Raw genomic sequence first — 13,099 nt, 5'->3', positions numbered from 1 at the left:
CAGAGACTTCAAAGTATTATTTGGCCAAATCATTTTATTTACTTGGGAATATGTCAGTAATGCAACATTTTAAAGAAAGCATTACAACATTAAAGGGATAGTTTCAAACAAACCTCCATTAGGACGCAATTAAGTGTTCCTTAATGTTATTTCAAAGGAGGCAGGTTTGAGGTAGGAATGTTAGGGAGTATAGGGGTTAGGATGAGGGATAGGGGTTTGGGTGAGGGTAAAGAGGGTTTGGGGTTGGGGGGTAGGCTTATGTGAGCCAGGGATGGAGCTGGAGCTGCTCCAAGGAGGGACGCTGCTGAGGGTCTTCATGCAAGCAGAGGTGCAGTACATCCTGGCAGCTTTCAGACAGTTTATCGCTGATGTCTAGTTCACCGTCGAGGAAGTCTTGTGTTTCAAAACCGCACCTGTGCAGCACTTCGTACAGGACCACGCCCAGCTGCCACACTGTGGTGGGACCGGCCCTGCAGGTCCTTCTCTGGTAACACTCAGGTGGGATGTGCTCCAAGGTGCCGCGGAAGACTTTAAATGTGGAGTTCTTGTTGGCGAAGCAGCTGAGGCCGAAGTCGATCAGCTTCGCTTGCGGGGCTTCAGCGCTGGTGTCAATCAAGATGTTCTCCAGCTTGATGTCGCGGTGGAAAACATTATTTGTCTGAAGCTCCCGGGCTGCTTCAACCAGCTGCCTCATGATATCGCTGGCCTCCTCCTCCTGCAGGGACCCTCCTCTGTTGACATTGTGATCGAAGAGGTCGACCACAGGGACTGGACGCTCCAGGACCAGGATGAGTTCCTGGTCCAGAAAATAATAATCCAGCAAAGAAATGGATCTGGATTTTCCTTCTGCTGCTCCACTGGAGATCTTCAGCATGATGCCCACCTCCAGAGGGAGTGTCTTCCTCTGTAGGGTGACACCGGTCACACGGTTCCTGGGAATGTGTTTAATTGCCACAGGGAAGTTGTCTGCCCTCCTTACGCCAGCGTAGACGGACCCGAAGCCTCCCTCGCCCAGCGGGCTTAGCTGTTCATATTTGGCCTCGAATTCTCGTCTGCTGGCTTTGTCTACGGCGTCTGAGCTGACCCTCTGCCTCTTTCTTGGTGTGGCTTCCTGCTCTGAGAGTTTCCTCTTCAGTCTCGAGTTGTCCACTGAGAGTTCAGGATCGGAGGTTCTCTGCCTTTTCCTGGTGTGCTCTGGATCTTCTGAGGCTCTTGTCTTTCTGGCCCCTGCAGAGCCAGTCTCACAGGTCCTCTTCCTCTTTCCGGGTAAATTTCTGTCAGAACCAGTGGTGCTGTTTCCTCCACTGGTCTGGGCAGGGAAATTACCGTGAAAGGTCTGGCCGGAGTTTTGATGTTTTGTGTTACAATCCATGACGATTTTGGTGGTTTGAAGGTGGTTTGAATAAAGTGACTTGACTTGTAGGTGAAGAAACACTTGTGACTTGGTGAGTCGAGTCTGAACCATTTATAAACTTTCAACAGAAAGGAACAAAGGAACAAAGGATCAAAGGAATAAAGGAATAAAGGAGCAAAGCAATAGAACACTGTGATGGATTCTAGAATTCTGTTTTAATCTTAGAACAGAATATTAGAAAGCGATAGAACACTGTGCTGTTTTTGAGGGATTCTAGAACTCTGCTGTGTGTACGTGTGGCGCGCGTGTAATTAAAACGCATAAGTTCACATTAATACATCAATTGTCAGTCATTTATTGATTAAATAGATGAATACCAAAGCTCATTGATAAACAGTTTAAACTCTCTGTCTCACATAATGGTTCATAATGTAAACTATATGTAGTTTTTCAAGTGTAGTTATTCAGCTGTTTCCATTCATAGTGTTAGATAATATGTATTCACTTAGGCGTTGTGATAATCTGTTTTGTGATACTGTATTGATTTGTAAAAAAAGCACTGTGTTGATTTGTTATTTATAGTTTCCAAGCAAAAATGTTTGTTTAAACCCCCGAGTGCTGGACAGCAGTGTTGTAATACTTCTTCCCGTCTTGTTACAATGCAAAATGAGACAACAGGAAAATGCATACTAAGCAATATAAATGATGGCCATGTTAAGTCATTTCCAAACTGGAGTACTTCTATCCATCCATCCACCCATCCATCCATTTTCCTCCACTTACCCGGGGTCACGGTGGCAGCAGGCTAAGCATGTTAACCCAGACGTCCCTCTCCCTAGCAACATTTTCCAGTTCCTCCTGGGGGGGATTTTGAGGCTACTTTTGGCTCGAGTACTAGAATCGTATTATTATTATAGTTGTATGGAGTTTGCAAACACCATAGTTTTGATGTTGTAATGCACACAAGCACAAAGTCTCTTCAACATACCCCACTCGTCAGACCGCCATGCTCTCTGCGATGTGCCCTTCATTAGAAATGCACATTTATTGTCACGTGAACATAAATTCAGGAAGCACCCATCATTTGTACCTTGCTCTATTTGAGAGAAGCACATGGGACAAGTGGTTAGTATTTATGTACACAAAAAAACATCCATCCGTGAAGAGAACACCTCTCCAAAGTACCAGACGCCATCGAATGTGAGCATTTGCCCACTCAAGTCGGTTACGACGACGAACTGCAGTCAGGTCGAGACCCCGATGAGGATGACGAGCATGCAGATGAGCTTCCCTGAGACGGTTTCTGACAGTTTGTGCAGAAATTCTTTGGTTGTGCAAGCCGATTGTTGCAGCAGCTGTCTGGGTGGCTGGTCTCAGACAATCTTGGAGGTGAAGATGTTGGATGTGGAGGTCCTGGGCTGGTGTGGTTACACGTGGTCTGCGGTTGTGAAGCAGGTTGGATGTGCTGCCAAATTCTCTGAAACGCCTTTGGAGACGGCTTATGGTAGAGAAATGAACATTCAATTCACGGGCAACAGCTCTGGTGGACCTTCCTGCAGTCAGCATGCTAATTGCACGCTCCCTCAAAACTTGCGACATCTGTGGCATTGTGCTGTGTGATAAAATTGCACATTTTAGAGTGGCCTTTTATTGTGGCCAGCCTCAGGCACACCTGTGCAATAATCATGCTCTCTAATCAGCATCTTGATATGCCACACCTGTGAGGTGGATGGATTATCTCGGCAAAGGAGAAGTGCTCACTAACGCAGATTTAGAGAAATTTGTGAACGATATTTGAGAGAAATAGGCCTTTTGTGTACATAGACAAAGTCTTATATCTCTGAGTTCAGCTCGTGAAAAATGGGAGCAAAAACAAGTGTTGCGTTTATATTTTTGTTCAGTGTATTTACTCGAGTTATTTCTGGTCGTTTTCTTGAGCTCTCGACTTTTTTATCACGCTATTACGAGAGAACAACGCGGAACCACCATAGCGTCAGATGATCATAGTTGTTGTAGACTTATGATATGCTGGTTTTACCTTGCAATGTTTGCACTTGACCTCTTTTTATTTTTTTGACGAGTTCCAGAATAACTCTTTGACGGCTGCAGAAGTCTCTGCATTTTTCTCTGGTTCTGAATCTCTCAGCACCCGTTTTTCCGGCACCTTGCACCAATGCTTTCTTCTTCTTTTGTTATTTAATGGCGGTTAGCAAACAGCTATCAGATGCCCTACAGCCACTGTCTGGAGGTAGTACCGCATTACAAGTAAAAACACGCCAGAAAAAACAATGGAAAAACTATATTTTTAAGATGTGTTATTAGTTGCATGAACTTTTTGATTTTTAGCACACATGCCCCATACATTATACACTGAACAAAAATATGAACGCAACACTTTTGTTTTTGCTCCCATTTTTCAATTCACGGGCAACAGCTCTGGTGGACATTCCTGCAGTCAGCATGCCAATTGCACGCTCCCTCAAAACTTGCCACATCTGTGGCATTGTGCTGTGTGATAAAACTATGACGACTATGGCTCCTGTTGAAAAGATTTTAAAAACTGGCACAATATTGATGAATACCATTTAAAACAATGTTTTCAAACCATTTATGAAAATGTTCAGGTTGTGAATACGTCTCAGATTAAAAAAAAAAATTCAAATTGGATTCCAATTTCTGCCGCAGTGAAGACGTCCTTAAGTAACTGCATGTAATAAACAACTGTCAAATGTATTTTGCCCTATTCTTTTCATGCCTTTTTTCTTCTCTACAACCAAAGCTAAAAAGTTATCTCAGTGAATGATCCATGATAATGATCATAGTCTTGAAATATTGGCACAAATGAATAAACACCTGTCATCAGATTTAATTGGACACAAAACATATTGATGTTCAATTATCAACAAAATACTTGTAAACTTAATTATTTGAAGAATGTACATTTTTAAAAATTTGAAGCAACATTTCTTTTCTGAGTGCAAAGTCATTTTGATGGTTTTTATATTTGTATTTAATTGTTTTATTATTAAATCTTTACAAAAAATTAGTAATGTAACTTATGTATGCTTTGCTTTGGTTAGAATGTTTTTTTTCCAGCGTTCCAACATGATGACACAAGAGCACAAGCCTGTGTTTTTTGTTTGTTCGCTCTAACACAGTTTCAGAGACTTCAAAGTATTATTTGGCCAAATCATTTTATTTACTTGGGAATATGTCAGTAATGCAACATTTTAAAGAAAGCATTACAACATTAAAGGGATAGTTTCAAACAAACCTCCATTAGGACGCAATTAAGTGTTCCTTAATGTTATTTCAAAGGAGGCAGGTTTGAGGTAGGAATGTTAGGGAGTATAGGGGTTAGGATGAGGGATAGGGGTTTGGGTGAGGGTAAAGAGGGTTTGGGGTTGGGGGGTAGGCTTATGTGAGCCAGGGATGGAGCTGGAGCTGCTCCAAGGAGGGACGCTGCTGAGGGTCTTCATGCAAGCAGAGGTGCAGTACATCCTGGCAGCTTTCAGACAGTTTATCGCTGATGTCTAGTTCACCGTCGAGGAAGTCTTGTGTTTCAAAACCGCACCTGTGCAGCACTTCGTACAGGACCACGCCCAGCTGCCACACTGTGGTGGGACCGGCCCTGCAGGTCCTTCTCTGGTAACACTCAGGTGGGATGTGCTCCAAGGTGCCGCGGAAGACTTTAAATGTGGAGTTCTTGTTGGCGAAGCAGCTGAGGCCGAAGTCGATCAGCTTCGCTTGCGGGGCTTCAGCGCTGGTGTCAATCAAGATGTTCTCCAGCTTGATGTCGCGGTGGAAAACATTATTTGTCTGAAGCTCCCGGGCTGCTTCAACCAGCTGCCTCATGATATCGCTGGCCTCCTCCTCCTGCAGGGACCCTCCTCTGTTGACATTGTGATCGAAGAGGTCGACCACAGGGACTGGACGCTCCAGGACCAGGATGAGTTCCTGGTCCAGAAAATAATAATCCAGCAAAGAAATGGATCTGGATTTTCCTTCTGCTGCTCCACTGGAGATCTTCAGCATGATGCCCACCTCCAGAGGGAGTGTCTTCCTCTGTAGGGTGACACCGGTCACACGGTTCCTGGGAATGTGTTTAATTGCCACAGGGAAGTTGTCTGCCCTCCTTACGCCAGCGTAGACGGACCCGAAGCCTCCCTCGCCCAGCGGGCTTAGCTGTTCATATTTGGCCTCGAATTCTCGTCTGCTGGCTTTGTCTACGGCGTCTGAGCTGACCCTCTGCCTCTTTCTTGGTGTGGCTTCCTGCTCTGAGAGTTTCCTCTTCAGTCTCGAGTTGTCCACTGAGAGTTCAGGATCGGAGGTTCTCTGCCTTTTCCTGGTGTGCTCTGGATCTTCTGAGGCTCTTGTCTTTCTGGCCCCTGCAGAGCCAGTCTCACAGGTCCTCTTCCTCTTTCCGGGTAAATTTCTGTCAGAACCAGTGGTGCTGTTTCCTCCACTGGTCTGGGCAGGGAAATTACCGTGAAAGGTCTGGCCGGAGTTTTGATGTTTTGTGTTACAATACATGACGATTTTGGTGGTTTGAAGGTGGTTTGAATAAAGTGACTTGACTTGTAGGTGAAGAAACACTTGTGACTTGGTGAGTCGAGTCTGAACCATTTATAAACTTTCAACAGAAAGGAACAAAGGAACAAAGGATCAAAGGAATAAAGGAATAAAGGAATAAAGGAGCAAAGCAATAGAACACTGTGATGGATTCTAGAATTCTGTTTTAATCTTAGAACAGAATATTAGAAAGCGATAGAACACTGTGCTGTTTTTGAGGGATTCTAGAATTCTGCTGTGTGTACGTGTGGCGCGCGTGTAATTAAAACGCATAAGTTCACATTAATACATCAATTGTCAGTCATTTATTGATTAAATAGATGAATACCAAAGCTCATTGATAAACAGTTTAAACTCTCTGTCTCACATAATGGTTCATAATGTAAACTATATGTAGTTTTTCAAGTGTAGTTATTCAGCTGTTTCCATTCATAGTGTTAGATAATATGTATTCACTTAGGCGTTGTGATAATCTGTTTTGTGATACTGTATTGATTTGTAAAAAAAGCACTGTGTTGATTTGTTATTTATAGTTTCCAAGCAAAAATGTTTGTTTAAACCCCCGAGTGCTGGACAGCAGTGTTGTAATACTTCTTCCCGTCTTGTTACAATGCAAAATGAGACAACAGGAAAATGCATACTAAGCAATATAAATGATGGCCATGTTAAGTCATTTCCAAACTGGAGTACTTCTATCCATCCATCCACCCATCCATCCATTTTCCTCCACTTACCCGGGGTCACGGTGGCAGCAGGCTAAGCATGTTAACCCAGACGTCCCTCTCCCTAGCAACATTTTCCAGTTCCTCCTGGGGGGGATTTTGAGGCTACTTTTGGCTCGAGTACTAGAATCGTATTATTATTATAGTTGTATGGAGTTTGCAAACACCATAGTTTTGATGTTGTAATGCACACAAGCACAAAGTCTCTTCAACATACCCCACTCGTCAGACCGCCATGCTCTCTGCGATGTGCCCTTCATTAGAAATGCACATTTATTGTCACGTGAACATAAATTCAGGAAGCACCCATCATTTGTACCTTGTTCTATTTGAGAGAAGCACATGGGACAAGTGGTTAGTATTTATGTACACAAAAAAACATCCATCCGTGAAGAGAACACCTCTCCAAAGTACCAGACGCCATCGAATGTGAGCATTTGCCCACTCAAGTCGGTTACGACGACGAACTGCAGTCAGGTCGAGACCCCGATGAGGATGACGAGCATGCAGATGAGCTTCCCTGAGACGGTTTCTGACAGTTTGTGCAGAAATTCTTTGGTTGTGCAAGCCGATTGTTGCAGCAGCTGTCTGGGTGGCTGGTCTCAGACAATCTTGGAGGTGAAGATGTTGGATGTGGAGGTCCTGGGCTGGTGTGGTTACACGTGGTCTGCGGTTGTGAAGCAGGTTGGATGTGCTGCCAAATTCTCTGAAACGCCTTTGGAGACGGCTTATGGTAGAGAAATGAACATTCAATTCACGGGCAACAGCTCTGGTGGACCTTCCTGCAGTCAGCATGCTAATTGCACGCTCCCTCAAAACTTGCGACATCTGTGGCATTGTGCTGTGTGATAAAATTGCACATTTTAGAGTGGCCTTTTATTGTGGCCAGCCTCAGGCACACCTCTGCAATAATCATGCTCTCTAATCAGCATCTTGATATGCCACACCTGTGAGGTGGATGGATTATCTCGGCAAAGGAGAAGTGCTCACTAACGCAGATTTAGAGAAATTTGTGAACGATATTTGAGAGAAATAGGCCTTTTGTGTACATAGACAAAGTCTTATATCTCTGAGTTCAGCTCGTGAAAAATGGGAGCAAAAACAAGTGTTGCGTTTATATTTTTGTTCAGTGTATTTACTCGAGTTATTTCTGGTCGTTTTCTTGAGCTCTCGACTTTTTTATCACGCTATTACGAGAGAACAACGCGGAACCACCATAGCGTCAGATGATCATAACCCCCCCCGAGTTGTTAAAGTACAAAACAAACATAGAAACAGGCTTAACTTACCTCATTAGTGTGGGCAATGGCAGAATGGCATGTCAAGGTCTGTAATATCAGTGACCAGCCTGTTGTTCTGTTTTCTAGATGGCCAGAAAATGACCCCGTTATCACGAGAAAACAAGCTTTGTTATCTCGAGATAATGGCACAAATTAATCGATTATAATGGGAAAACCAGCTTCGTTTACCCGAGATAACGAGATAAATAAGTCGAGATCTTGAGAAAACGACAAGAAATAGCTTATCACAGGAAAACGGAGTAAATAAAATGTATGGATGCATGTCCACTAAGGGCTCCTTAGCACTTAGCAGAAAAAGAAGAAACATTTTTCTCGCCGGATTCTCTAAAACAATCTAACACTGTATTTAATCAGGAAATCTGCGTAGTTTGATGGCAGCAGGTTGTAGCACTACTCTCTTTAACCCCAAAAAACGTGTCCCACGTGAAAACAAAAATCTATTTTTATGTTTTGTTTAGGCCAAACTAATTATTTTAATCAACCTTGCCAATTAGTTTGGGGGTCAAACTTTTACCAAACTGCATCAGAAAGGCATCGCTTTATCATTAGTCTGATTAAATAAAAAAAATATTCACATATAAATTATGTCATATTCTGAGTATTATTTTTAGCCCAAACCATGATTATGTGTTGTTAGTACATTCAGGCTCACTCTTTATATAAGCTAAGTTATAAAGCTGTATCTAAAACCCATTGCACCTCTGACTGAGGGTCTTCAATCACTGGTGCTGTAAAGGTTTAACATGCTATATAATGCACCAGTGCTGGCTTGCTTCTAGTCAGTTCACTAAGGCCCTTTTTCTACAACAGATGCTCAGGATACATCCAGTTAACTCTCACAAACACACACACACACACACACAAATACCAATGCTTTTGTTGCCGTAAACCTCTCGGTACATAAAACTAACATGCAAATACAAATTGTGTAGCGACATCTGAAACGTCGTGTCACATCACTGAAAGAGGAGGGAGGAGGCGAACCAGCAGCAGCGGGGAGATTTCATGCTAGCTTAAATTTAGGCACGCTGTTTGGGGTCTTTATTGTTCCTCAGAGACCGAACTTTAAGTGAATTTCACCACCAGGGGGGCTGTTCCATGAGCGGCGCTTTGACTGGAGCGAACAGAGGCAGACATCTGCAATCTGCCAACGCCCCAGGTAAAACTCTGTCCTTCTCTGTACTGATCTCAAATGAGCTTTTCTATCCTGTGCAGTACCACTTTCCTGTCAGTGAAAATAATTCAAAACTGGTCTGTCATCTTGCGTCTTGAGACAGCTGCATAATGCTTTGTTTAAAGGCTCTATTACAGTGGCAGGGAGAGTGACGGCTTTGAGAGATGGTTTTGTCTTCCTCATAACTTTTCATTTCAGATATTGATTTGAAGACTTCTTTCCCACAAGCCAAGCGAGATTATTTTACTATAGCTTAACATAGTCTTTCCTACTGAAACTATGAAAAAAAGGCTTCATGCAAACAGAACATACAAATACAGCATTGATTTCATCATATGCAAAGCTCTGTGATGTGCTGTGACCTAGACGGTGCTTGTTTTCTTTTCTTTCAAGGAGTAGTGAGCATGTTCGCTTTAGCGAAACATGCACCGAAGCAAAAGTAATCAGCACTGTGGGAGTCTTTGGAGAATACTCTCTAACAGGTTAGCAGGCAGACATTGTAGGAGGACATGATACGGGGAAAGGGGGTACAGGCGACGACAAAAGGTCCCTGTAGGGATGGCAGGTAGCTGACCTGGTGGCTTACAAGCTCATGCTCACGGTCCCATTTCACGCTTTGTGTTGCAGAAAGATTCAAAAGACAGTGGATATTATTCCCTGTGCTCTCGACCCCGCTGAGGTCCGATCAAAGATCCGAGCCTTTGATGTTTTAACCCCTGGCTGTTTGTCGGGAAAAAAACGCCCCTCCTGTGAACCAGATGGTGCCTGTTGCATGCTGGGAGCAGCCAGGCAGTGTTACGGGTCCCACCTGTGGTTTTAATTACAGTGCATGACGAGGGGATGCAGTGGAGCGGAAGTGGAGAGGAAAGTAGGGGTGACCCTCGCTGTTTGTCGAGGAGGGAGGAAAAAGGGGGGGAAACTGTATGTTCACCTGTATTTGCCAGATTGAGAAGGCAGCCATTTTCCTCTGATGTCACTGTCAGGTCGGGAGGCAGGTCAATGCTGTAAATTGTACAAATGTAGTGAAGCTGACTAATTATCATTTCACTACTAATGAAATCACGAGCAAAACTAATTAATGTTTTTATTGCACTCGCAATAAAGTTCAGAACTTTCAATGGAAAAAATAATTAACAGCAGCTGAATGAAACGAATGCTTTCCAGCCCAAAGCTTACGTCATCGTTTCGCAAACAAACGTGGGTGTGATATCTTTTGCAAGGGGACTTGGCAAAAAATAATTAGATATAAATTACTAAAAATAATTTACAGCTGATAATTGGACCATCACCAGGATACATCTTTTAATAGGAAGTATAGTATAGTAAAATAAATGATTTTCTGTCTTTTTTTATGCCAGCCAGACACATGACCAGCAAATTGTGACACAAAAGCATAAGAAAAAAAACATCCATTGTTTGACATATCTAAGTCAATAGGAAACAAGAAAACCTGTGACCTCTGCATTTTTGACAAGAAACAAGACAGCATGTATACCAGACAACAGAATGTGTACCACCCCAGAAAGATTTTATTTTTGTGCAGTCCCAGAAAATGTGTATTGTTTGCTTACATAGTCTCCAGCATGGTTGTTGAACATTCATCTGTTTACTTTTAATTTACTCTTTCTGTCTTTGCGCAGTTTGTTTTGGACATTGCTCCTCTTTATGCATGGCAGCACGTCTTTTGAGGAAAATGATAAGTTCATAGAAGCCAGGGCCTCAACTTTTGTTTACTCATGTGCGGACAGTGAGAGAGTCCTTTTTTCCCAAATTTTTCACTCCTGGGGTCCAATGTCCCCACGACCGGAGCATTTGAAAAAGACACACTGCACGCTGCATGACTTCTCTTTGTTCCAATACTGGAGGAATAAAAGAATTCCTAGGGGCTTGAGAATTAACAAGGCACCCACTCCGGGCAGAGACAACCGGCCTTTAGCAAGAAATGGTGTGAAGTCCTTAACAAGTGTTCACCAGACTTAATGTTACTTATTGTTTAACACACACAGGAGTTATCCGCAACCCAATCTGAAATTTCTGAACTGCACATCAGCTCTTTCTTTGTTAGCTCGCTAACATTTACAAAAGCTATGAATATGCCTTAACTTTCTTTTCCTATAGACTTTAGGTAACATTGTCAAATATTAATGTTAGCTAGGAAGTTGTTGAATGCTAATAATAGCTGTTGTGAAGCTGCTTTTCGCTAACACGTTTTCAAATACTTAGTTTTACCTTGAAATATGGACGGATTTTTACTTATTACATTAGCCAGCTAACAAATAGGTAACACTATGTAATAATGTTAGCTATGAAGTTGTTGAATGCTTTCATTAGCTGTTGTGAAGCTGCTTTGAAAGTTTTGAAATATTTGTTTCATCTTACATGGCTGGATTTTAACTTTATTATGTTAGCTAGCTAACATTTCCAAAAGCTAGGAACCTTAGGAATGTCCTCTATAATGTTACATTCATAGACTGTATAAAAATGACACAGTGATGTCAGCTATGAATTGGTTGAATGCTAATGTTAGCTGAAGTGACGCTGTCTGAAGTTATCAAATATGTTGTTTTACCTTAAAGCATTGCCTGCTTTTCCTCTTTATTACCGTAAGCTTGCTAACATTTCCACACACTTGGAATATTATGCCTGAACTTTCATTTCATATAGACTTCAGATAAAAATGATGTTAGGTAGGAATTTGTAATAGCTGTTGTGAAGCTGTTTTTAGCTAACAAGTTTTCAAATATTTGTTTTATCTTATATGGCCTGATTTTTACTTTATTACGTTAGCTAGTTAACATTACCATAAGTTTGGAACTTAACAAATGTCTTTTATAGTGCACCCTCAAAGACTGCATAAAAAGGAAACACTATTGAGTGGTAATGTTAGCTAAGAATTGGTTGAATGCTGATGTTAGCTGTAGTGACCAAGCTGTCTCAATTCCAAAAGTTCTCAAATTCAGCTAGCTAACATTTCTGTTAGCTTTGAATTTTTTTCGTCTGTCCTCTCATGCTGTGAAACACTGAGGTAACAGTGTTAAAGGGTGATGCCAGCTAGGAATTGGTTGAATGCTAAGACTAGCTGTTGTGATGTTCGCTAACAAATGATCAAATATATTGTTTTACTTTGAAATATAGCCAGATTTTGACTTAATTACTTAATTAAAGCTCATTACTATTTCCAAGCTTGGAGTTGTATGCCTTTCCTTTCATATTGTGAAACACTTAGACTGGATAGATAACACTATCATAGGTTATGTTAGCCAGGAAGTTGTGGAATACTAATGCTAGTTGTTTTCTAAAACTAGCTAAGATAGCATAAGATAAATTATGTTTTAACTTAAATATGGTCCCTCAAATTTCATTATCAATTGTCTCATCTGTTGCTGATCTATTGGAAAGTAATCAAATAATAACCACTGTATTTTTCTTCTTCTGTTTTCATCACACACTGATTTATGAGGAGGTTTGTTAAGCGACAGAGATATACCTTAAACATTTACCTGTGCATGACTCCAGCTGTCATGTTTTCTAAGCGCCCCATGATGCCTCTTCTCTCCGTCTCCTCTCTGTCACAAATCATCTACATTCCGCACACTCGTCCATATATTTTCCCCTGTCTGTCTTCTCCCCTCACCGGTGTATAATTTGTGCATATCACTGTTGCTTCTCTGCATGCTTCTCCAGCTCCTCTGCATGGATGAACTCCTATCAGATTAAACTGGCACTCGCTGATTCTGACCTCCCCACCCCCTTCTCCTGCATATACCACCCCACACCAGGATCCCTAGGGTCCACACTCCGCCTCCTCCCTGTCCTCCATCCTCGCCAACACCTCTCCTTCTATCCTTCTTTTGACATTTCGGCTCCTTCTGTCATCAGAGAGGTCCCGCTGAGTGCTGAGGTGCTTCAGTGGCACAAGGGGGGAGCACGAAAATCCCTGCAGGCCCTTATGTACACATCCACAAAGGTCCTGAAT

General features: G+C 42.3%; 1 protein-coding gene across 1 annotated transcript; it reads right to left on the bottom strand.

Annotated features, from left to right (window-relative positions):
* Positions 1-256: 256 nt before the first annotated feature.
* On the bottom strand, positions 257-7,942 carry LOC138596225 (ribosomal protein S6 kinase alpha-6-like). Its single transcript, XM_069667847.1, has 4 exons — positions 7,938-7,942; positions 5,682-5,824; positions 4,782-5,559; positions 257-1,304 (listed from the first exon to the last, which is right to left on the bottom strand). The coding sequence occupies exons 1-4, from the start codon at positions 7,940-7,942 to the stop codon at positions 257-259; spliced, it is 1,974 nt and encodes a 657-aa protein (XP_069523948.1).
* Positions 7,943-13,099: the final 5,157 nt, after the last annotated feature.

Source organism: Semicossyphus pulcher, unplaced genomic scaffold (assembly GCF_022749685.1).
Source record: "Semicossyphus pulcher isolate SPU_LCO1_2020_fin unplaced genomic scaffold, fSemPul1.0.p SCAF_18, whole genome shotgun sequence".
NCBI classification, from domain to species: Eukaryota; Metazoa; Chordata; class Actinopteri; order Labriformes; family Labridae; genus Semicossyphus; species Semicossyphus pulcher.
Note: the sequence above shows the minus strand (reverse complement) of the source record. Positions and strands in the feature narration are given on the sequence as shown.